The 23,145-nt window shown below is 37.1% G+C and overlaps 1 protein-coding gene across 1 annotated transcript in view; it reads right to left on the reverse strand.

Moving 5' to 3' along the window:
* frem2 (FRAS1 related extracellular matrix protein 2) overlaps positions 1-19,546 on the reverse strand; it is a 68,526-nt gene extending 48,980 nt beyond the window's left edge. The window contains exons 1-2 of the mRNA XM_023342793.1: positions 14,425-19,546; positions 9,716-9,805 (exon numbers count right to left, since the gene is read on the reverse strand). Of these exons, the coding sequence (XP_023198561.1) occupies positions 9,716-9,805; positions 14,425-19,399 (5,065 nt within the window). The 5' untranslated portion in view covers positions 19,400-19,546. The remainder of the gene's footprint in view (positions 1-9,715; positions 9,806-14,424) is intronic.
* Positions 19,547-23,145: the final 3,599 nt, after the last annotated feature.

The raw sequence follows: 23,145 nt of genomic DNA on the forward strand, positions 1-23,145 counted from the left end.
TTTTTTTTTTTTTTTTTTTTAAAAAAAGGTTTTATTGGCTCTAATGGCCTTTATTTGATAGTTAATTGACAGGAAAGTGGGTAATGAGAGAAGGGGGAAGACATGAGGGAAAGATCACCAGGCCAGGAATCAAACCTGCAACAGCTGCATTGAGGACTAAGGCCTCTACATGTGGGTTGTGCTTAACCCTCTGCCACCACAGCACCACCATCAGATTTCTCTATTATTTTAATAGTTTTTTGTAACATTCTAATTTCCCTAGACATTGCATTTTGATTTTAATTTGTTGTAATATAATAAAATCAGATTAAGCAGCAATAAATGTTTGAAATAATATCTCATCTTGTGTGTCATAATTACATTTAACATATCACTATCATTCTTTGAATTAAATTGCTGAAATAAATGAGCTTTTCAATGATATTGTGATGTATTGAGATGAAACTGTTTTTTGGCAAAACAAATAGCTTTAAAGATGAATAGAGTCCAGATCCATTGCTCATCATAGGGTGTGGTAATTAGACAGAAAAATATATGAATGCAAACATTTTTTGGCAATAATTTTAAGCATCAGTGTAGAAAAATCAAACATTGGTTGTCAGGCACCAGAAAATCCCAGTCGCACATGATTAAAATGATGAAAAATCCCTACACAACTCTCAAAGTCTGACTCTCTCATCTCAAGGTCGTAATGAAATGCAAATAATTATGAGTAACATAGCAGAATGTGCCATAATCCTACAAGAGAGAAAGTCATCCACTCTTTGAGAGACAGACACAGCAAGCACAGACAAACATGAATTTTATATCCAATAGCTGGCGACTGAAACAGAGTCAACACTTATCATAAGTCATAAAAGCGTAGTGGGAAATTTAACTGAACAAGATTGGAACATTAAATAAGACTGCATGTCACTGAACTGGTGGCTATAGACGGGCGAAAACAGCACTGAAAAAGCGAACATACAACAAACACAGATGGTGAGCATTTTAAAAGCACAGAAAATAAATAAATCACAATGAAAAAACATCTAAGACTGAAAGTGTAAAAAAAGAAACAGGGATGAGAAAGGTGGTGAAGAGAATAAAGAGAGCAGAGCTCAGCTGAGAGGAGAGAGTGACAGTAAACTCCTGAATTCAGACAGATAAAGAGAATTTGCTCCTATAGCCAGAGGATGTGTTTCTCTGTACTGAATCCTGACGTATTACCTTTTGGTCCGACACAGATCAGTGCACAGTGATTTAATAACAGAAAGAGGCTAACTACGGAAAAGGTAAGCATATTAACCTGGCTCATTTGTAACCATGGTGACAGCTCGTTTAAATGTCTGTTTTTGGCAGGTTTAATTGATGCTAGCCACTGCAAGCAAAACAAAACAAAAACTTTATCTAATGTTTTGGATCTTTTGTTTATTGTGAGTAACATCACTTATTTTCAACTTTTGGAAAGAAGTGCACTTAACACTCATTTACATTGTAAGTAGCAAGTTTGTATACTCAATAAGTGCATGGCTAATATTATTTTGTTTTTTTTTTTATAATTATTTAAAACATTTTCACCATGTCAAATGTCCAGTTCAAACCACCGAAATGTGGTTGATGACTACAAAAAGTGTTTCTTTGTAAAGTGGTATGGGACATTCAGCAAAAAAACGTAGTGTGGGTGAACCCATAATCATCATGGTAAATGGAGAAAATCTTTTTGCTTAATTTAATAGCAGATATGTGTGATATTATAATTCCACCTGGGAAGAAGATGTTTCCAATTCATCAATTGAAATGAACAAGACATTCATGCCGTTGATGAGTTTGTAAACTTCTAACCGGCAATCTAGGTCAAGGGTTGCTCAATACGTCGATCGCTCAGGGTTTTGAGTTGATCTCGTCAGTAGGTGACAAACTGAACACCACCAAGAGGCTGAAACCAGCGCGTCCTCTTCTGACGCGCTCATCAAAATATTCAAAGATCCAAAACATTTGTAAATTTATTAAAAAATAAAAAACGTAGCAAAATGTGTTCAAACTAATGATCTCAGTAATTATTGTTGCATAATCAGTGCATTTCAGTTCACTTAATAAAAGAAAAGGCGACTCAAAGATCGACTCAGAGCAGAAGTTTAACTTAGCTCATCAACCACTGCTGTGTTCAGGGGAGAACTTATTAATAATCACGAAATAAATATCAAGCCTGATAACTTAATATCTTAACGGACTGAATGTTGTGTTTTAACGTAATCTCTGCTCGGCTTTTTTTTCAAACCTCGGCCATTAGGTATTTATATCATCTTCTTACATGAGTTACCAAAGTATCCTAATATGAAATCTCTTGCAATATAAAACTGTTTATCTCAATGTGAGTTAGCAACCCAAATGGTATGATTTACTGAGGTACAAAAACACTTCTCAATTCACCTGAAGAGCTTCCCTTTCAGAACTAAATTAGCTTTTTCAATTTACATTTTTATTCAGACAAATTATTGCAAAGGATTTCCAACATCTGAGCCTAAAGCGAAGAAATAGGTATTTTTTTTCTTCTCAGAGTCAGAAAGTTAGTCAGGTTTTTGAAATATTAACTTTTTTCTAACCTGTGAAAGAAAATCTGTATGCATAAAGATAATTTGTCACTCTTATTTAACAGAAAGGGGGGCTAATAAAGGGGCAGACATTTTATCTTGACATTTTATCTCGGACTGCTTTTAAGAAGGAGGGAAAAAGGCCCTTTGAAGACATGAGAACATATTCACAGCAATAACACAGATCTACTCTCCATCTATCAAGCACAAACAAAACAGATAAGGAAAAATTGTCCTTGCAGAAGATTTGGTGATAATTAGTCCTCTAACACTTGCAAAGTCATACACAACGCATTTTTCTACTATTAAGGCTGAATAAAGAATTCATATAATGTGAACTGAGTGCAGTGCAACGTGGATGAAATGCAGATCTAGTGGAGGCAATTAGAGTTTTAGGTGGATATGTAAATCTAGATGAAGTGCTGGTACTTATGGGAGCAGAGGGTGTTGCTGCTGGGATGAAAGAATTCTGCTGGAACAATCAATCTTGTTTGCAGTCAGCGGTGTGGGTTTAAAGAAAAAAATTGTACCTGATCTTCTGTTGTATATAGTCAGAGATTTTGGTGGGAATTTTTTTCTTAGATCTTAAAAGGAATACAAACAAAATACAATATATACTTATACAGTATTTATTTAGTGTCATTTTTTTACTTACATGGTTGACTGGATTGATGCATCTTTCAAAATTAAGACATTTTTCAATATGTGGTATTGTTTTCCCATTGATGAAAATACCTGAACCTTTTTTTTTCTTTTTTAACCGTAATACTAGTATGCACTGACTGTTTAAAATAAGCCAAGCAACTACAGTTTATAGGTATAAGTCATTCAAAAGAGTTACATGAGATGTATTCACATTTTAGCCCTGGAACAAGGGCCAATCATCTACCAGCCATCAGAGGAGACGTTATTCTGGGGTTGGAGTTACAAATCCCTTACAAATCCCTTGGGAGCGGCTACGTATGCGACATTTTTCCAGACGAGCTATGAATTTAATACTTTCGAATGACACACACTTTTGTATGAACTATGTGATGCTGTGAGCTGCACATTGTCCAAAAAACAAAACAAAACAAAACAAACAATCCTCCTTTTACCACTTCCTGCCGTCTTCTTTGTTGTTTGTACCAGTAGTAACATCCAGCTTTCGATCAAATGACTCATGTGATGCAAAACAAAGTGTTTTCATTGCAGTTTTGCGAAATGCATCTATTTCAATATGGTTGAAACTCCACCTCACCCTAGCGCAAAAAAAATTCTTGAAAAATGTGAAGTTTTTTAAATTGGCATGTTTCCATTAAGCAAATTTACTGTAATTGTATTCTAAGAGCAGGAAAATTTCCAAAACTCACTCCATGAGAAACTGAAAAATCCCCATCATATAGGTAGTCCTGGCATGTTTTCTTTCCACTGGTATTGTCACGGTAGATGTTATCGTCTCTGAGGTCTGTAAGACTGTAAGCCTGAACCCATCTGCATGTTGTACATGAACTCTGGAGAAAGTTTGCGGCAAGTGGAAAGCTTAAAATGTTCTGGTGGCAATTTTAATTAGATTAGCGTGTTCCTTTCAAAAACTGGGGTGGGTTCTTTAAGACTTCAACTAATACATTTTGCAAAAAAAACAAGAATCACTATTTTTTCACAAATTCATGGTTTTTATATTATTTCTACGTTCCTACTCTGGCAACTTGTTCCTGGTTTTGCCATGTCACATTTATTGATCTATTTATTCATTCTAACTTTTCAAGGTTTAAAAGCATTTATAGAAACATTCTGGGCAGAGTTTGCATTTAAACATTTTGATAAAATCCACCAACCTTTCAATCTTATTTTTTTATATATAAATATGTTTAACTCAACCTATTAATGTATAGCTGATTTACAACAAATATGGTCCCAAGCAAAATAAAAAATCCAAACATCCACTGCCAAATAAATGTTACAACTGATTTGTGTTTGCATACACTTCCCTCACATTACAGTGAGTGAACTTCACAACTCATCTCAAACTGAAGCGTGTGAAAAATCCATCAGAATTAGCAACAGAGATCTTAGGTGATCTTCACCTGATGGAGAACATTCTTCCTGCCACTCCTCGTCTGTAATAGGACCACATAATTACCAGCGGCTCCCTCAGAGCCTTGCCCAGTTCATACGCCTAGGGCTCTCATTACCCACAATGCTGCCTGGGCTCTTAAATATCAAACACCTCTTTGTGCTGGAGGCATTGACCGCCCCTCAGCCTGCGGCAGCCCCTCCATGCTCGCACTGTTTGTGCTTGTGTGGGATTGCCTGCGTAAGCTTGAAAACGCACAAGTGTGGATCAGTGATCAAACTAATCTTGTTCATAACAGGAAACCTCACTTAGGTGTATATTTATGTTTTGCATCATCTTTGCTTCCTCTAAAATGATGAGCTTTGACTCACAAAATATTAACAACGTATCTAAAAATGTTGTTTTCCTCTGCAAATTTTAAATGCAGAACAAATTTGCTTAAACTCTTGAGAGGATTACAGAGGACAAAGACGGCACAGTAAAGAGAAAATCATGGCCTTGACTATTTCATTTTATAAGCCTTCCAGATTTAACCAAAATATTGCCACAGGAGAGGAAAAGAAAATAATATAAGCATTTACTTGCATGGTCAATAACATTTCTTCTTTTAGCTGCATTTAAAAAATGGTTATTCTGTTATGCACGAACACTTGCCTTTAGGCAAATGTCTAAAAATAATGGTGGAGGAAAGCTTCTATTCAAATAAAAAACATGTCTATGATTAAAGACAGAACATATCTAACTTTCAACTTTTGTAAGTATCATCTAGAGTTTTTAAAACTGTTGGCAAACATATTAGCATCTAAGCCAGATTCACATTTTTATGTCTTACTAAAAAATGCAACTTTGATGACCCAACAAATTAAAAGAAATTACATATGAACCCGGTATTAACCTTTAATTATGTGTCCAGTGATACATGATGCCGTGTGACTAAAAGGTTCTGCACTAATTGTCCTATGGGTGTGTTTGTGAAGTTTCTCACACAGCATAAGAGGTGCCCTCCAACTATGCATGTGACCACATAATGTAATGCAATGATTTCACATATCTGGAGTTCATTAAAGCATGTGTAACTTTATGTTCTGCCAAATTAACTTTTTTTCACACATACTAACACTAAACTAAATGGTACACACCTGCAAAAGTATGCTTAGATTTTTATCAAGCTAAGGAACTTGGACGGACATACGTATATGTTTTGTCTAATTAAGGAACCTTCAACTGATACATATCAATACCAAAATTATCTTCACAACATGAGCTTGTCTATATTTTCTCTTATTACAAGTACAAATGTTAGTGTATTGATTCTACAATGACAGAATCAATACACTAATAAATAAATAAACAGAAAATTGTTAACTATTAAGAAGTGAAAGGAAAGTGACATATGTTTTTTAGTAAAAAATTGAAATGTGTCAAGTGCTATACTATCTAACTACCTTTCCTCTGAGATCACACATATGTCACAATCACTAAATAAATTCCAACTGTTTGTAACCTAAATTGAGTATAAATCCAACTGTTCTCCAGATATATCTATTCATCTGAAGACAGGTTAGCTTAGAGAGCCTTATTGAGAGAAGCAGCCAAAAGGCGCTTGGTAATTTGGAGGACCTGCAGAGATTCACAGCTAAGGTGGGAGTTTGAGTCCACATGACAACTACTGTCCTGTTAGTAGTCCATCTGCTGGCCTTCATGGAAAAGTGGCAAGAAGAAAGCCTTTGTGTTAAAAAAAATGTATTGTGTGAGTGGGTAAGTAAAAAGAGTGTAGGTAAAGGAGCAGAGAGGCACCTAATCAATGCTGTGCCTCTGTAATTTATCACATCATTTACACACATACAAACAGCTGTTAAATACAAAAATGCAGACTAAAATGTGTTTACTGCCATCACTTTAGCGCCCCCTCACACTCGCTATGAGGTGAATATGGTTCATACTCAGTTTTTGTGCCACTGTTTTTATTGGTAGTAATCAGACAGAAAATGGTGAGAGAGGGAGAAGGGTGAAAGACATGCAGAAGAATCCCTAGGTCAGGAATCGAACCACGGACAGCTGTATTGCTCTATATCTACACCACTTGCCACTCAGATGTTGTTCCTTAGCAATGACATAGAAGCTGGTCAGAGTTAGCCTAGATTTGGTTTGAGGTAAATGCAGAAAATAAACCATGAAACATGTTAGAGGCTGCACAGGTCTTGAGACTGTGCAGCCTCTCAGCAGGACAATGAATGAATATGAACATTAGAATTACAATAGAACAAAACAGCAGTACCCTTTATTCTTCCACAGTTGGATAATTCAGGTAGCATCTGGTTTCCTCTGCTTGGTTTTATGGAAATCCTAAAGAGAATTTGCTCAAAATAATTATATAGATAGTATTTTTTTTTCAGTCCAAATGAGTTTTGTACTTATTTCTCTTAAGTTCATTTTAAAATTGAAAAAGAGTCAGTTGGCTTAATCCTACAAATGTTTTTGGTTCACGCTTAAAAAGTTCCAGTTTTTACCAGAACTAAAATAATTCAAAATTTCCAACATTGTACAACAAAGAAACATTTTTTATATATTTACAAAACAAAACTTATTTTTAATGGATTTTGTGGTTGTAGACAATTCTTACATTGGCTTTATTTTTTTTATTAAAGTTTATATTAAAGATCCCTGGTTTAGGTCAAAGCATATGCATTATGCATCCAAATCTTTTTGCAAGGTGATGCACGTTCCAACCTATAGAAATGCAATTTATAATATTATTCAGAAAAATAGGGGGTTGCAGCTTTGAGGTGATTAAAGATAAAATTAATCCACAGAGGGAGATTATGTGAAATGCTTTATGTTGAAATTCAGTGATTTATTTCTTTGTTTTGGTCATTAAAATGTATTGCTTTATTGATCAAAGTAATCATTATTTTTATAACTTATAAAGATCCTCAAATATAAAAAGCCTTCAAAAATCAGCCTGTTTTGAAAGATGTTTAAACCTACAGGGTATTACTTTCTTTTCCTTTCCTATGCTTGTTTGCATCATTGCTTAATTTAAATTATACTTCTTGTTTCTCTTAATGTATTTAGCTTTCCATTGAGTGTTTTATGCTTTTACCAAGCAATTTTCTAACTCTACATTTTGATTTACTTGTGATTTTATCTTGTGATGTTCAAAGTATTTGTACTTATTTCCTGTAATTTACTGATGTCAAACAGATACACACACCTCTTAATGTCTCAATAAATAACAAAGTGGCTGCTATTGTAAGATGATTTCTTTGCAAGAAGATGCACACAGTAGGGATGTATATTCAATAAAATATGCTGATTGTTACATTTTCATATCTTGAGCATAACTGGAAAATATATATGACAGTGTTTACCTGAATTGAATAAATTTGATTCTGGTTTTACAAGTAAAAGGCAGAGCACTTTGATGCATATTTAATAGTGACAATGCTCAATAGTTTCCTTTTCACATTTGTTATACTGACAAAAGATAAACTACAGTCAGCCTTAATGTTACAATCTATGGCTTATGTTTCTTATATCTTAAATCTACCTGGCTGTCAGAACTTTAAATTTATTTTCACATTAAAAAGGTGTAAAAAAAAAAAAAAAAAACATTTGCAATTTTTTGTGAAATGTACATGTACACAAACATTATTATTATTAATGGGGATGATTCATTAACTTATAGAACTATAAAAATTATACTTGTTTGATTGGCATCACAAAAGATAATTATCAGATAAGTATCTGATCACTTCACTACTAAGTTTGACCAAAAATTTACAAAAACTAGTTTTCCTATGAGAAGGGATAAAATACTTAGCAGCTGACTTACCAATTAATCACCATAATTAGTTACAATGAAGAACTTTCTGAGACTGAGAAAGTAATAAAGAGACCAAGTAAAATTAGGCAAACTCTAAGGATGAATGTCTAAAGGCTGTTTGCTCTCCTGTCCAAGTCAGCTGACTTCTATATTTTAACCACAAATTACGTTTATTTATTTATTTTTTTTACTTTTCAAACTATTGTGCCTTTTTGCTTATGTAAAAAACACTATTATTGTTATTACGATCATTGCTGATACTCAACAACTGCACAAACGATGCCTCTAACAAGTATTTGCAGTTCACGCTACTGAAAAAGTAGAACAAAAAGACCTCGAAGTCATGCCAAAGTCATTTTCCATGGCCTCTCTGAACTTCTCCCACGCTCATGTTTTTCCCTCAGAGACCACCCGAGCCACAAACCACTTAGACTGCTGGTACCCATGAGATGCTTCCACAGGCCAAAAAGACCCACAAGAACTCCTTCTACAGCCTGACAATGTCTCTCAGCACCAGTGTTCAATTCTTTTGTTAATAAACTCATATATAATGGAAAGAATATATCTGTGTTTATTCTGTACATGTGTAGAATCATCGTGATCAGATGACGCTAGTGCTGGACTTATGCTTTCAGCTATTGCAATTATTTATAGTTACTCCTAACCACAACTAAACTCCTATTGCTGCACAACATCAGTTGTGAATCATATCCCTCCTTGGGTCATCAGAGGTGTTTTCATTCTGTGTTTCTGGGATGAGGACTAAACAAGGCAAAGCAGCATTTAGTTTTCATGCTCATCAACTCTCAAAACAACTGTCGAAAAAATAAAAAAAATAAATAAAAATACACAGGAGCTATTGGGAGTCGCAGCCGAAAACATTACTGTTAAAGACTGGTTTATCATTTCTATCTTGTCTCTGTTTTTTTTCTTTGCTTAAAGTTTGATCTTTTTAGGTCTGTTTTGTTCATACCTTAGGTGTTTGATTTTTCCATTTCTGTAATGCTGTTCTTCCTATAAAGCTTTTTAAGATTCTCTCAGTAGCAAATAAACTTTATTTGCTTTTCTACATTAAATTACGTGTTAATTTGTGGTTGATTTGTTTGTTTTTAATAAATATTTACCCTAGGAAGAAAAGTCCTAATAGTCTTTTAATTTAAGTAATCTCTTTCTTTCGATTCATTTTTGATAAATTCACCAGAAATCGGATATTATGCAACTTAAAGTAGCTGCTAGCTGGTAAATGGTAAAAACTCTTACCGTTATCCTCAACAGAGAAGTGAAAGAGGTCCAAAGTAGCATTTTCTTCGCCCCTCAGTACATAGCAGATGTTCAGATTGTCGATATCAGCTGCAAAAGAAAGTTAGGTTTATTTCTTAAAAACTCCTTTATCTTGAAGAGCTCATGTGACAGTGAAATATCTTTAAAAGTAAGAACAGATAAACTTTGAGATCATATATAAAAAAGCTGAGATAATAAACTATAAAGCAAAAAACATTTGACAAGAACATAAAAGAATGCAAATGAGGGTCAGTTTAATCTAAATGGTTTCATGGTCGAATCAATGTGAGGTGAGGCATGATGAAATTTTTAAACTGCCTGATAGCTAAGGTCTAAATTACACAAGTAGTAGATTTGTCCTTGACAGGAAATGGAAAAAAAAACATTTTTAATAAAGAATTTGCATTTCGTGATTAAAAAAACATTCATGTGATGTTTCATGCTGACTGCAGAAATAGCCTCAAACAAGCTTTTGAAGTTGTATCGCAGCCTTTTGGCTTGTTCAAACACTTCCTCCGTTCAAATAACTGTTCAGATACGCAAGCTGTCCTGCTTTAGTATCGGCTATACTAGCAGCAGGTCTCTAGTATCACACTGATTCAATTACTTATCAGTGCTCAGCATGAACAATTTCCAACCAGAGGAGTCATTTTTGAAAGTCATGCATCCGTAATCTGGAGCGATAAGGGCTGCAAACCTGATATCCAAAGCGGCTCAAGCTAAACCAAAGACAAGAAAAAAGGGTTTAAATTCAAGAGCCTTAAACCTGTCCATGTCAACAACAAAAAAAAAGAAGAAATGAGGGGATGGTGGATCTTTTAATGACAGACAAGGTAAGAATGTTAAGAATAGGATTGCACAGGGAACCACACATCTGTTTCCTGAACTTTGCTGAATTACAGGGCTGTGCTAGCACCTCCCTCCCTACCATTCCCTACAAAACATCTATTATAGTACAGAGAAATCATCAATGCTGCTAAAGAGTCTTCTCCCAGCAATGCTTCTTCTTAAATAATAGATGTCAGAAGAAGAAGGTTCATAACATAAAAGCCTTGACTTAAAACCCTTGACTTTTGACTGGGACGTTTACCAGTTATACTGTAGGTGGCCTCTTGTCTGCTTTTTCCTTTCCATTGTTTTTATTATTTTATGTATACGGAACCTGTATGCATAAGATAATATACAGGTATATTGCCGCTTACATATTTTTTTGATTTTACTTTTTGGTCAGACTTTAAGGCTTCAGAAATTAGCTTCACAATGCTTCACAAATTAGCAAGAAGCTAGCCTAAACAACCTGGCCTTAATTGAAAATATAATGACCCTCTTGATTAATCACATTTTTCTGTTGGGTTTGGCAAGCCACACCCAGGAAGACAGACGATAGAACCAAAAAATCACTTAAATAGATCATGACTGACCACAAAAAGTAGGCATGCTCAAAGCAACACATCATGCCCCAATCTAAAGCAATTTAACATCAGATGACAAGACAAAGTCACTGACTGACATATTTCTGAAAACCGGTTACAAAGCCATTTCTAAGGATTAAGGATTATGTGGCAAGTTAATAATCCAATGTCTTGAGGCTGAATTAAAACAATTCTGTATAGAACACTATGCCAACGTTTCACCACAGTGATGTAAAAGCTCACTGCCAGTTCTTACAGATGCCTGATGTCAGTTGTTGCTTTTTATATACAGTGGCCTAGTTGTCAGTTTTAGGAGCAATTACTTTTTCACATAGGACCAAGCTGATTTGGATTGTTCTTCCCCTAAATGGAATCCTCATTTGAAATTTGCATGCTGTATTCATTCGTTTGTCTGAAGTTAAAATTTCCTTGATGATTTGAAACATTATAGTGTGACAAAAAAAAAAAGCAAGAAGTCAAAGAAATATGTACGGGGATAAAAACTTTTAACAGAACTGTAAGTGATTATTCTAAAAGATTAGGCCTGCAAGAAGAGATTCCTCCTTGCAGGACAGACCTGAACCTAAGGACCTTACAAATCTAAAGTTAACAGTGTGAACAGAGGGCACGTTCTTCATTCATTATTTAAAAAGATCGTCTCTTGGGATGTGCCCTGGAAAAAGGACAAGTAAATAAAGAGCAAAGGATTGTCTCTTTCACCTGACTGCTTCTTTTGATGAGCCTGTTTGGTCTCTCTGACTCAATCTGTCACGACCCTTCCCTCATTCTTTATTTCTCTCATGTCACTTACATCCCCTCACCCCGCTTCCCTAGCCGCCTCCTCTGCACTCTCCTTCCCCTCTTCAATGCTGTGCTGCTTCTTTTGGTTTTTTCACTCTTGTCTTATCTGTGCCCCTTTTTGTTTGGAAGACCGCAGCCACACACTGTTTGTAAGAAGTGTCCATCTCTTCCAGGCTTAAAGAGCTCTTTCTCGCTTTGTGTTCTCAGCTCATATTTTTGCTTTCAGCAAGCAGGTGAATTTTTGTACATGTTGGCTTAATTGCCATGCAATCATGATTGCGTTGCTTCAAACAGCAATCAGTGGCATTGTTGTCTCTGTGCATGTGTCAATACTTATCCATATTCAAATCTGTAGAGTTCCTTGGCAATGTCAGAACATTTCCAGGAATTAATACAAAACTTTACTCTGGATTCATAGCAAATATTTTTACAGTCAGTCTTCAGATAGGAAAGGAGGAAGGAAAGCAGGAAGGAAGTTTAAAAATAAAATCCAATATTTTCCCACACACCTGTTTCTTCTTCCCTACTTATCAAAACATGGAAAATGCAAAAATCATATTCTTCACTTTAACATCGTTCTGCAGTCTGTGTAAAAAATTCACACACTAACCATTGTGGTGGTGGTCAATATATTCTCTATAATTTTATAAGACACATAGCATTTCAATACTTCAAACTGACTGGACCCAGTGAAATTTACTGCATCTCAAATACCATCCTGTCACTTTGAGCTCTGCACTGACCTTTTCACACCATTCTCTACCTCTGTCCTGCTTCATTTAACAGACCTCCAAAGAGAACATCAGATGTGAACATCACCCCGGGAGAAGCAGAAAAAAAATTTAATTATTCATCTGTTAAGTCTACAAAAACATCAGCCTGTAACTTTGGTCTGCTAATTAAGATTTGATGAGCAAGGCACATCTAAATCATATCCATAAATTAACTATTGAATTCCCAAGCTGGCACTCGTCACACGTACGAATAATTATAACCCCATAAATTAAAATCTTTGGGAAGCAGAGTGTGAAAAATTAATCAAAACTTACTGATTTACAGGGAATTTGAATGTCACACATTTTTCTTCAATAGCAAATCACAAGTTATGATGTTATAATTATTTGATCACAAAAACATAATGAAAAGCAACTTCTCTGAGCAAAGAAATGTGACAATTATGCTCTCAAGGCACAGTTTTCAAACATTTTGTTTACAAATAATTTATGACAAATTACTAGCAGTACCAATTAGACAGCTACCTATCTACTGCTTGCCAGTGCTAGTTAGCTTTCAGAAAACATACTAAAATAACTTTGTCTCAATTACAGAAAAGACAAATTTGATTATTTTTGAAAATCTCTAAAAAAAAACATGGACAGTCATGGAGTTAAATCTCAAATAACTAACCAGTCAATGTCAGCTTCACAAACACCCAGCGTTATTATATAAAGAGTAGAGAAGCAAAAATTAATCATAATTTGCACATTAAGAACTTAATATGCAGTGTTTTCTCAAAACTGTTACTAACAAAAGAAAGACAGTAAATAAAGGATATTTGGGTTTCTGTTCTAATTAAAAGCACTGAGTTCACTTAATACATTTACTGCGATAGTGTGAAACTTGGTATTTTTCCTAGAACCTTTTACGCTGTGAAAATGTCATACCAGCCTATTACTAGTAACAGTGATTTATCTATAATGGCAATAAACATTCAGACAGTTCTGTTAGAGCAAGGGGTCTTCAACCTGTTATTAATAAGCCACATGACTCTATAAGCACCAGTCCCATTCAGTTTTTACTGATATCCCAAAATTGGTTTGAAACAGGCAGCCACAATGACTTCGTATAACTTCGGTCAAAAATAGTGTAGAAATGAACAATGTTTTAAAACTTAAAGGTATTGATATTTGTAGGCTTTTTGTATGCTTTCATGCAGCATCTGTATAATATTTAACAAAAGAATGTCAATAATTATTCAAGGAATCAGTTTTTCATCCTTTGTCGTTAAATTACAAGCTAAATGTGTTATTTTTTAGATAACACATAGAAAGAAGTTAGAAAGAAGTTTCTAAGGAAACTATCAAAAAGTCAGATGTTTATCCTTTTTCTAGATCCTAAAACAAGAAATACATTTGTGGTTGTATAACTGTAAAATAAAAATAAATCTGATTTTAAGTACTTATAAAACAGAAGTTATCTTTCTTTAAAGACTTGTTTAGGTTTTGCAGCTCTGAACACAATTTCAAAAATTATTGGAAATTTTGCTGAATCCCATGTTTGGCGTATGGGTAAACATACATAAAAGATTCGGTGTAAATTTAAATAAATCTTTGTGCAACATTAACTTGATCAAAGAAATTCCTGTTATACAATTATTGATAACTTGCACTGAGAGACTGCTTCTGTACTTTTCTGGTAAAATACTGAGCAGAGTAACTTGTTATTATACTATTAAGAGTTATTGTCAGAGCTTACCTTGACTAAAGGCATCAATGGAGTTGTTTCCGTGTCCCAGGTTGACGATGTAGCCGTGTTTGGGCTGGGTAGTGATGTGGAACACCACCAAGGCCGGGATGCTGTCCCTGTCCTCCACTTTTAACACTTTAGGGCTGATGGGGAACCCCAAATGACCTGTGGCCAAAATCTTCAAAGTGGCTGCACCTTTATTTACCACAATCTGAGGGACTCCATTGTCTATTGCCACAATTGTAATCTTCATAGTCTGAGGACGTCTTGTCTCAAAAATTGTGTTGGGGAAAACATAGAAGTCTGTGTGTGTGCCATCAGTGACAGTGAAGGAGAATGAGTCTTCTAGTGTTTCAGTTCCATCGTGTTTGTAGCTGATGAGGTTTTCGTTGAGGTCTTGTTTTGTAAAGCTGGCAACAGGTGTAGACTGATTGTACAGCACCTTGCCATGAACAGGCAACTGGGTTATTGTAAATTTAATCAATTTCTCAGAAGTGTCCTGATCTTCAGCGGTTAGCTCGAAGGGTGTGATTAATTTCAGTTGACCTTCAGTGACAATTAGACTATTTATAGTCACAACTGGTTTCTTGTTATCTACATCCACAATAGATATTCTAAATGTTCTGAAAATGGGATTGAACCCATCTGTGACTTCAAACTCAAAACTGTCCATTTTTACCTCATCATCAGAGGTGTGAATGTAAAAAATCTTGCTGCCTGCTAACTGAAGTTGAGTAAAAGATCCAATAGGTATCCCAGGAGTGTCTGTGCACTCCAGGTGCCCCCTGACTGGGGCCCGCGTGACAGTAAAAACTAATTTCTCGTCAGGACTGTTGAGATCTGAGGTGCTTAGAAGATCTGTGGATAAGGTCACCCTGCCACCTTCTCTTAGAGACACACCTTTACTGATCACATCTGGGAATACGACGTCAATGCTGCCCACAGTGATATAGAAGTAACGATCTATGAGTGAATTTATTCCATCAGTCACATCAAATTTGATTAAGTCTCTGAAGCCATCTTGTCCATTGTGTGTGTACAATATGAGTCCTACATCAAGTTCAGATTGTGTGAAATTCATGCCAAGTGTGATGTTCTCAAGAAACCCAAATGGTGTTTTTCTCTGCAGGAGACCCTGGCCAGGCCCAAATCGGATTATATATGTTAGCGTGCTGTCTTCAGAATCTAAATCTGTTGCTTTGAGGATTTTATTATTAATCTCCTTCGTCTCTCCAACTTCCACCTCCAGGCCATCATTGATAGCCATCCTGGGGGTCTCATCATCAACAGGGATGATCATAATAACGGCTGTTTTCTGCACAGAATACTTTCCATCTGTCACAATGATATCAAAGCTGTCCTCCGTTGTCTCTGAGTCATCGTGCTTATAAATAATACTCGACGCCTCTCTAATCTCTTCTAAGGTGAAGTTAGACACCAAAACAGAGCCCGTGGATAGCTGATTTACAATGGCACCATGTTTGGGAGGTTTGGAGATGATGAACATCAGCTCCTCAGGTGGAAAATCAGCATCTGCTCCATTCAGAATCGGAGGGTCGATGATAATGTTCATCCCCTCCATCACAACTATCTCCCTTAAATAAATCTCTGGCTTTTCATCATTTGTTGGGATGATTATGATTGGAAAGAAATGGTTCTCTGAGAAATTGATGCCATCAGAGCACCTAAATGTGAACCGATCCTCCACTGGCTCTACCCCCTTGTGAATGCTCTGCACATAGAAGATATTTCCCTCCCTTATGTCTCTTAGAGTAAATGCACTGATAGCTGTTCCTGACCTTGACTTCTCTGAGCCTGGAGCAGGGGATATATTTTCTACATAGCCTGCAATGGGCTGCACAATGACAGTGCAAAGGATGTCATCTGTTGGAGTGTCATTATCATCAGCGTTCAAGTGCTGAGAGCTAATACCATATTTCTCTCCTTCAATAACGCTGAACTGGAGCCCAACTCCAATCTCAGGGGCCTGATTGTCAACAGGCAGGACAGTAACTTGTATATGGACTCCACTGACTATATTGCCCCCTACTGTCCAATCATCAGACATGTCTGTGAGGGTCAAATTAAATCTGTCTTGCTGTGAGAAGAGACCTATCTCACCACCAGTGTGTGCATACACAACTTCCCCATTAATTATCTCAGCTTGTGTAAACCTTGCAGCAGGCACTCCTTTAACTAATATTTCCCCAAAGACTGGGGGATCTTCCATAATAAATGTCAGCTGGAAATCATCAGTATCATCATCATGGCCTTGAATCACATTTGCTGTGATTTCTGCCACACCATTTTCCAGCACGTCCATGTGAGACCCAATTGTTCCTGAGGGGAGTCTGATGGAGGGAGTTTCATCATCAATGGGCTTTACAATAACTTTAACTGTCACAGTCACAACATGTACCCCATCACTGATATCAAGCTGAAAATCATCGCTCACTGTCTCCTCCCCACTGTGAATATATGATATTTTCCCCTCTGAGATGTCATCAAGTTTGAAAATCCTGTTTTTCTCCAGGTCAGTGAATACAGCCTTAATCTGGCCATGTTTAGGTGGTCGACTCAGAGCAAAAGTTATCTTTTCCCTTTCTGTATCAAGGTCTTGGGCATCCAGCTCTGCAGTGGTTATAATGTGCATTCCGCCTTCAAACACGGTGAAACCGGTGTTTGTGATTTGTGGTGGGTTGTTATTGACTGGCTGCAGAAAGACTGTGAACACCCCCTCTACACTGTTCCCTGCCGTGTCTTCGACGGTGTAACGGAACTGTACTACGTGGGCTGTGATTCCCAGTTCCACGTTTGGGGGCGCATAGGATATCTTGTGATGGTTTATTTGAGCTTGTGTAAACTCTGTCACTTCAGAGTCAGGACGATCTGTCAACACTAATGATCCAAATACAATGGGGTTATTTTCATCTGTATCAGTTGGAGCCTGGATGAGTATATATTTGAGGTCACGATCCTCTGAGTCTATGTCAGTGTAACGGAGGACCTCTTTAGTGAATTGAGTGAGTTCATACTCCTCAACAGTCATCTGCAGGGTAGTGCCGGGGTACAGCTCAGGGGACACGTCGTCAATCGGTAAAACACGAATTACAAATATACTATCTCCAGATAAATTAGGTGGGTCATTGTCATCCTGAACAGTGAACATAAACTGATCCATGATTGTTTCTATGCTGTGGGGACCTGTGTGCCTGTAAAACAACTTTCCATCTGTGATGTCTTTCTGAAGCCATTCTGTCACCTCCTTCTCATACATTTCATCCTCAGCATTAAATTTCCAAGAGGAGGGGTCCTCCGGGGCATCTGACTGTCGAAGGAGCACAGTTCCGATTGTGGAAAAAGGGGGAATAATGGTAAATGTAATTGTTGAGTCTTCAGAGTCAATATCAGCAGCACTGAGCATGAGAGGCGATATGGGAATCGTTTGGTGTTTGAAAAGCACTATACCCATGTTTGCATTGATGATTGGTGACTCATCATCGGTGGGGACAATAGTGATGGGAAAGAGAAATTCAACTTCATTTTTCCCATCTGTCATCTTGAACACAATATTGTCACTGTATGTGTCGCTGCCATCATGCTGATAGACAACAGCCCCTGTTGTGAGGTCAGCAGGTGAGAAAAATTTTCTCTGAGAGCCCAGCACCATGAGCCCCCCATGTCGTAGGCCGTCCACCACTGTAACTATGACAGAGTCCAGGTTGTCCTCGTCGCTGATCTCCAAGTTGTGTGTGCTGATGAGAGGCCGTGATTGGCCCTCATACAGCAGCTGACCCGTGTTACGCGTCACAACAGGGGCCAAAGTGTTCATCGGCTTCACAACAATCATAAAAGCAAATGTGTCAGAGAGAGCCCCCTCCGTGTCTATCACCTCAAATTCCAGCTGAAAAATCCTTTCTGTGTCCGAGTCCAGAGAAGGTGGAACATAAGCTATTTTCAAATCCTGCAGGTCTTTCTGGTAGAAGGAGGTGATTGGAAGGTTTCTGTCATCTGTGCTGACTATGTAACCCTCTTCATAAGATAAGGGAGAACTGATGTTAAAAATAAGCTCTTCTGGGTCTGACTCTGTATCCTCAGCAGCCAGCATGTCAGGGGTGAGGGCTGTCATCACAAACTGGCTCACCTCCATCATCATCATGGTTACAAAGCTGGGTTTGGGGGGAGTGTTCTCCTCTCCATCTCTGATGCGAACCATGAGATGGAAATACTCCTGCTTCACCAGGTTCCCTTCTTTATCGTGGAGCTCTACAACCATAGGAACATAATCCCTATTTGGAGTTTTACGATTAAACATGTGCTCGTAGCGTATTTCCGCTTGTATGAATTCATCACAGTCCATCACTGTGGAAAGTTTACTTCCCTCAATGAGTTTTCCATATCTGGGCAGTGTGCTGGCGCCGGATAAGGATGCCACTTCGCATTTGTAATTCACTTTATCATAAGTAAACTCTAATATCTTCATATCGATAGGATTACTAATCCCTTTAAGACGATCAACAGTGAGTGGCACGTTTTTGGTGAGTAACTCCATCTGCGTAAAAACTACTTCCACCTCCATCATGAACGGGATAATAACAGTTTCGGTTTGAGCATCATACCTGAGCTGCAGCCGAACTCTATCCCTGGCCGGACTCCTGGAGCCGTAGTGAGAATATATCACGTCGCTCGGACCAAAATCACATGGAAACTTTTTGGGAGAGAGGTGCCCCGGTCTCTGTGTGAGCGGGTCGTTGTCCAGCACGGTGATGCTGCACCGGTCTCCCGGCTGCGTCTGAACCACCAGGTCGTTGATGGGGTCGATGAAGACCGACCTTCCGAAAGGCACGCGTATTCCGTTGTTGGCCACCAGGATTGCGTCCTCCGACAGCTCGGACCGGAGCGCGTAAAATAACCCGGAGCTGTTGGGCTGCGCTAAAACAAAACCTGTTACTGAAAAGCACAGGAGAAGTCCGCGGAGCAGCATCTTCGCGTCCGAAAACAGTGACGCTGTCGATGTGCAGCCGTGCAGTGCCCACCCAGGCTGTTTCACTCGAAAAGAATCAAATCCCAAGAAATGATGGGAGTCAGATGGATGTGACTCCCGCACATCTATCCGTCCGAAGCATCCACATACTCAGCCTCCACAGCGCACAACAGTTTTAACTTCATGCTCCAGAGAAGCACTGGCTGAGCTGCTCCCGCCCATCCCTGCACATATTGGAGGATTTCTGAAGGCTTGTGGACTCACCAGCATCGCCAATGGGCACTACACTTGACAGTCACCAAAAGAGGTTGGATTAGGAAGATGAGCTGAATTACTTCCACCGGATATAATTGACTTGGCACAACACCCATTATCGGCTTTCTCACTTTGCGAAGTGATAAGATAAAATATGACATATCACAATGAAGGTATTCTTAGTTGTATTTTGCAAAACACAGATACCTTAAGTACAATGATCAATTAGACTTTTACTTTAAATCAATGGTGTATGTCCCCTCTTATCAAAACGGGTTGAATTCTACACTGTAATAACAGTTTTAACAAATTTATTAAGTTAACATGCTCAATGTATGTTCTAAAATGTTTTAGTCGTAACTCAGACATTTTGAGTGAACTCTTTTTTGTCTTTCTTCGTTTCTTTCTTTCTAACTTCCTCGTTTTATAGCAAAGTCAAGTAATTATTTTACCTTCAGTTATTAAAAAATGTTGTGTATATTATCCCCCTCCTTTAACTGTCACCCCAAAACATGTAAATTAATGGCTCTACGAAAACACCCATATTCTAATAGTTAAGGGATGAGTTAATAAACTTGGCTGACTTGTGGCAACGAATGTCCTCGGATGATTTAAGTCACATGTGTCAAATTCAATGCAATAGTTTGTGAATAGTTTTCATTGTTCTCCATACAATACATATAACACTTAATTAAACAAACATCTCCATATAAATTCTGTCCAAATCATTATACATTACCAAATAGAGCCAGAGAACACTATAAAATATATGACTTTAACAGACATAAAGTTTGATTTAAAAGTTAAAGCAGAGGCTCATATTTGATTCTCCCAAAATCTCTTTTTTGTAGTGTTGCTAGAAATGCCCGACTCTTTCTAACTTCTCCATGAGCTGCATACCTCAGTTGGCAGACCATCAGACTACCATATGAGAGACCAGGATTTGCATCCTGCAAGAAACTGCACACATTTATTACATAAGAAAAATATTAGTGTATAGTATTTTGAAATACTTTGATATAAACCATTACCTAAAGCTTAATACGCCTCTCTTCATTTGTTCATCTGTGAATCTCTGTAGAAACTTAAAGTCTGAATGTTTTCTATTTATACATTGATTTATTCTCTTATTTATTTAGCTGTTTGTTCTGAAGTGTTCAGTATTGGCCTCTAAATATTGCTCACTTTCCCTCAAGGAGGATACGAGTGCAATTACAACCTCACCAGGGTAACAATCTTTTTCTTGTTTTTCTCTAAACCGTTGCTATAATCAACAATGTGGGCACAGATAACAATGTAGAACAGATAATTAGCTTTCACGAAAACAAAAACAAAAAAGTGGAGGCTATTGGTCAAGAAAAAAGATCTTTTGCATAACCTCCTTTCTGGTGCTATATGATAACTTGAGTCATTTCTCACATCTTTGTGTTGAAGGAAGAGTTAACATCACACCCAGCACAGTATTATGTTTCCATTCAGAAAACGTTTGATTATTACCAAAATAAGTTTTGTCCACAAAGTATGTAGTAAATTTCTGTAAGTAGTGCAGTCTTTCACTGGAGTTTTTTTTTGTACGTATTTAATATCTGAGCCAATTTGGTGTTATTCCTTTGGATGTGTGGGTTATTTGAGTTGTTGCCAACGTCTGGTGTGCATTTTATGTCAAAAGAAAAATTTGAAATATATTGACAGAAAGAAAACATGGGCTCAACGCATATTTTACCCAGCTGTTAATGTAAATGGGTGTCTTAGAAGGTTCAATCTTCATTAGTTATCCATGAGAGAAGAAGCCTCATTATGTTGATGAATGGCTATTTCACTTCTTAACTTTTATGAGTCAATTTTCTGCAAAATTTCTCAATAACCTGACAGGTTTCCAATGTGAAAATTTGAAAATGTCCAAACTCACAAGTAAAACAGCCTTAATGCTAGATGAGGCCCTTAGCAGTGTTTGTAGCCACAGTCAATTTTCCATTCTCCTTCTCTACATTTAGAATGCGTGGTGATTAGAGGGCTTCCAGAGGCATGTTATTTTGAAACACAAAGACCAGCCTTATTTTTTCCAGCTGTTTATGCCTGAAATCCAGAAACACATTCTTCTTGTGATTTTACATGAGAAAAATATCTATTCATGTATGACATTGATGCAAATCCATAAGGTAGATTGCATTGAATATCAAAACCTGAGGACAATCACAAGATAAGTTAGACAACATTAGAGACCCCTGCACATTTTCATCTGCAAATTTGTGTTGCAATAATTGTTTACAGCTTTATTATTTTCAAAGAAAACTAAGATTAAATAATACACAGAATTTTCATTGATGAGCACCTGTTTGTAATTCCCATCATTCTGACCCTCTGGTCAGACAGACGCTTCTTCTGTTCCCATGTGACCAATTAGCACTCAAACTCTGGTTAATCCCTGCAGCTCTCTATCACCTAACAGGTACAATAGAAGTTTTGGAAAGCTCAGCCGCATATTTATGGCACATTCTCACAGCGCAGAATATAGGGTTCCCTCTGCGCAGCAGCTGCTATGCCGTGATAAGGCCCCACGTGGAGACTTTGAAGTTTGAGACTACACAGCTCAATGAAAAATTCAAAACTGCCAACTAATGACATTGTAAGGGTCAGGTGTACAAAAAATGGTTGCATTTGCATAAAACCTTGGTATGTACTGTATGTCATGAGTTACTATAAAATTTTCTATGGGCTCAAGCATTTAAAATAGAAGTTTTTTGTGATAATTTGAGGAGCAGAGCCACAGAAACACACCACAATATTTTCACTTAATTGAATTTTATGTTCTAGCTACTATGGCCAACTTAAAGGAGGATTGTAAGCTATTGAATGAATCAAGACAGTTTACTGCATCACATGGTAAGTAAATATTATGACTATGTCTTTAAAATATGCATAACAATTACAATAAAAAAAATAGAGGACACAAAATTTTAACACAACACACAGATCGCAGCTCATAGACCTTGAATAGAAACTCAATATAACCTCTGTTGCAGTGATTCAAAATGAATCCTATCAGTTATGTACACAAGAATACATATTTACAGTGATTTTCAAAGTATTCATGCTCCTTGTTTTTACATTCAGTAAATCTGAGTGGGGCAAAGAAAGCAACTGATGAAAGAAAATCCTAAAAATGTCCTGTTCCCAATTTGACACAAACCATGTAGGGGACAGAGCACACATCTTTCAAGTGGTGCTCTGGTCAGATGAGAGCACAATAAAACTTTTTCTGTATACACATAGTGTGGTGAAAAACTATCACTGCAGCATCATGATGTGGAATTACATTTCCTTATCTGTTCAGCAGGAGTTAACAGGAATTGTGATTGGGACTGTAAAAGGGCCAATCCTGGAATACAAGCTTTTGCAGGCTACAAACACCTAAAAAAATCACAACCAAATTTTCAAATTGGATGACTTAGTTGAAATTATATTCAGGTGTTAAAAATGGCCCATAGAGA

Source organism: Xiphophorus maculatus, chromosome 11 (assembly GCF_002775205.1).
Source record: "Xiphophorus maculatus strain JP 163 A chromosome 11, X_maculatus-5.0-male, whole genome shotgun sequence".
Taxonomy (NCBI): domain Eukaryota; kingdom Metazoa; phylum Chordata; class Actinopteri; order Cyprinodontiformes; family Poeciliidae; genus Xiphophorus; species Xiphophorus maculatus.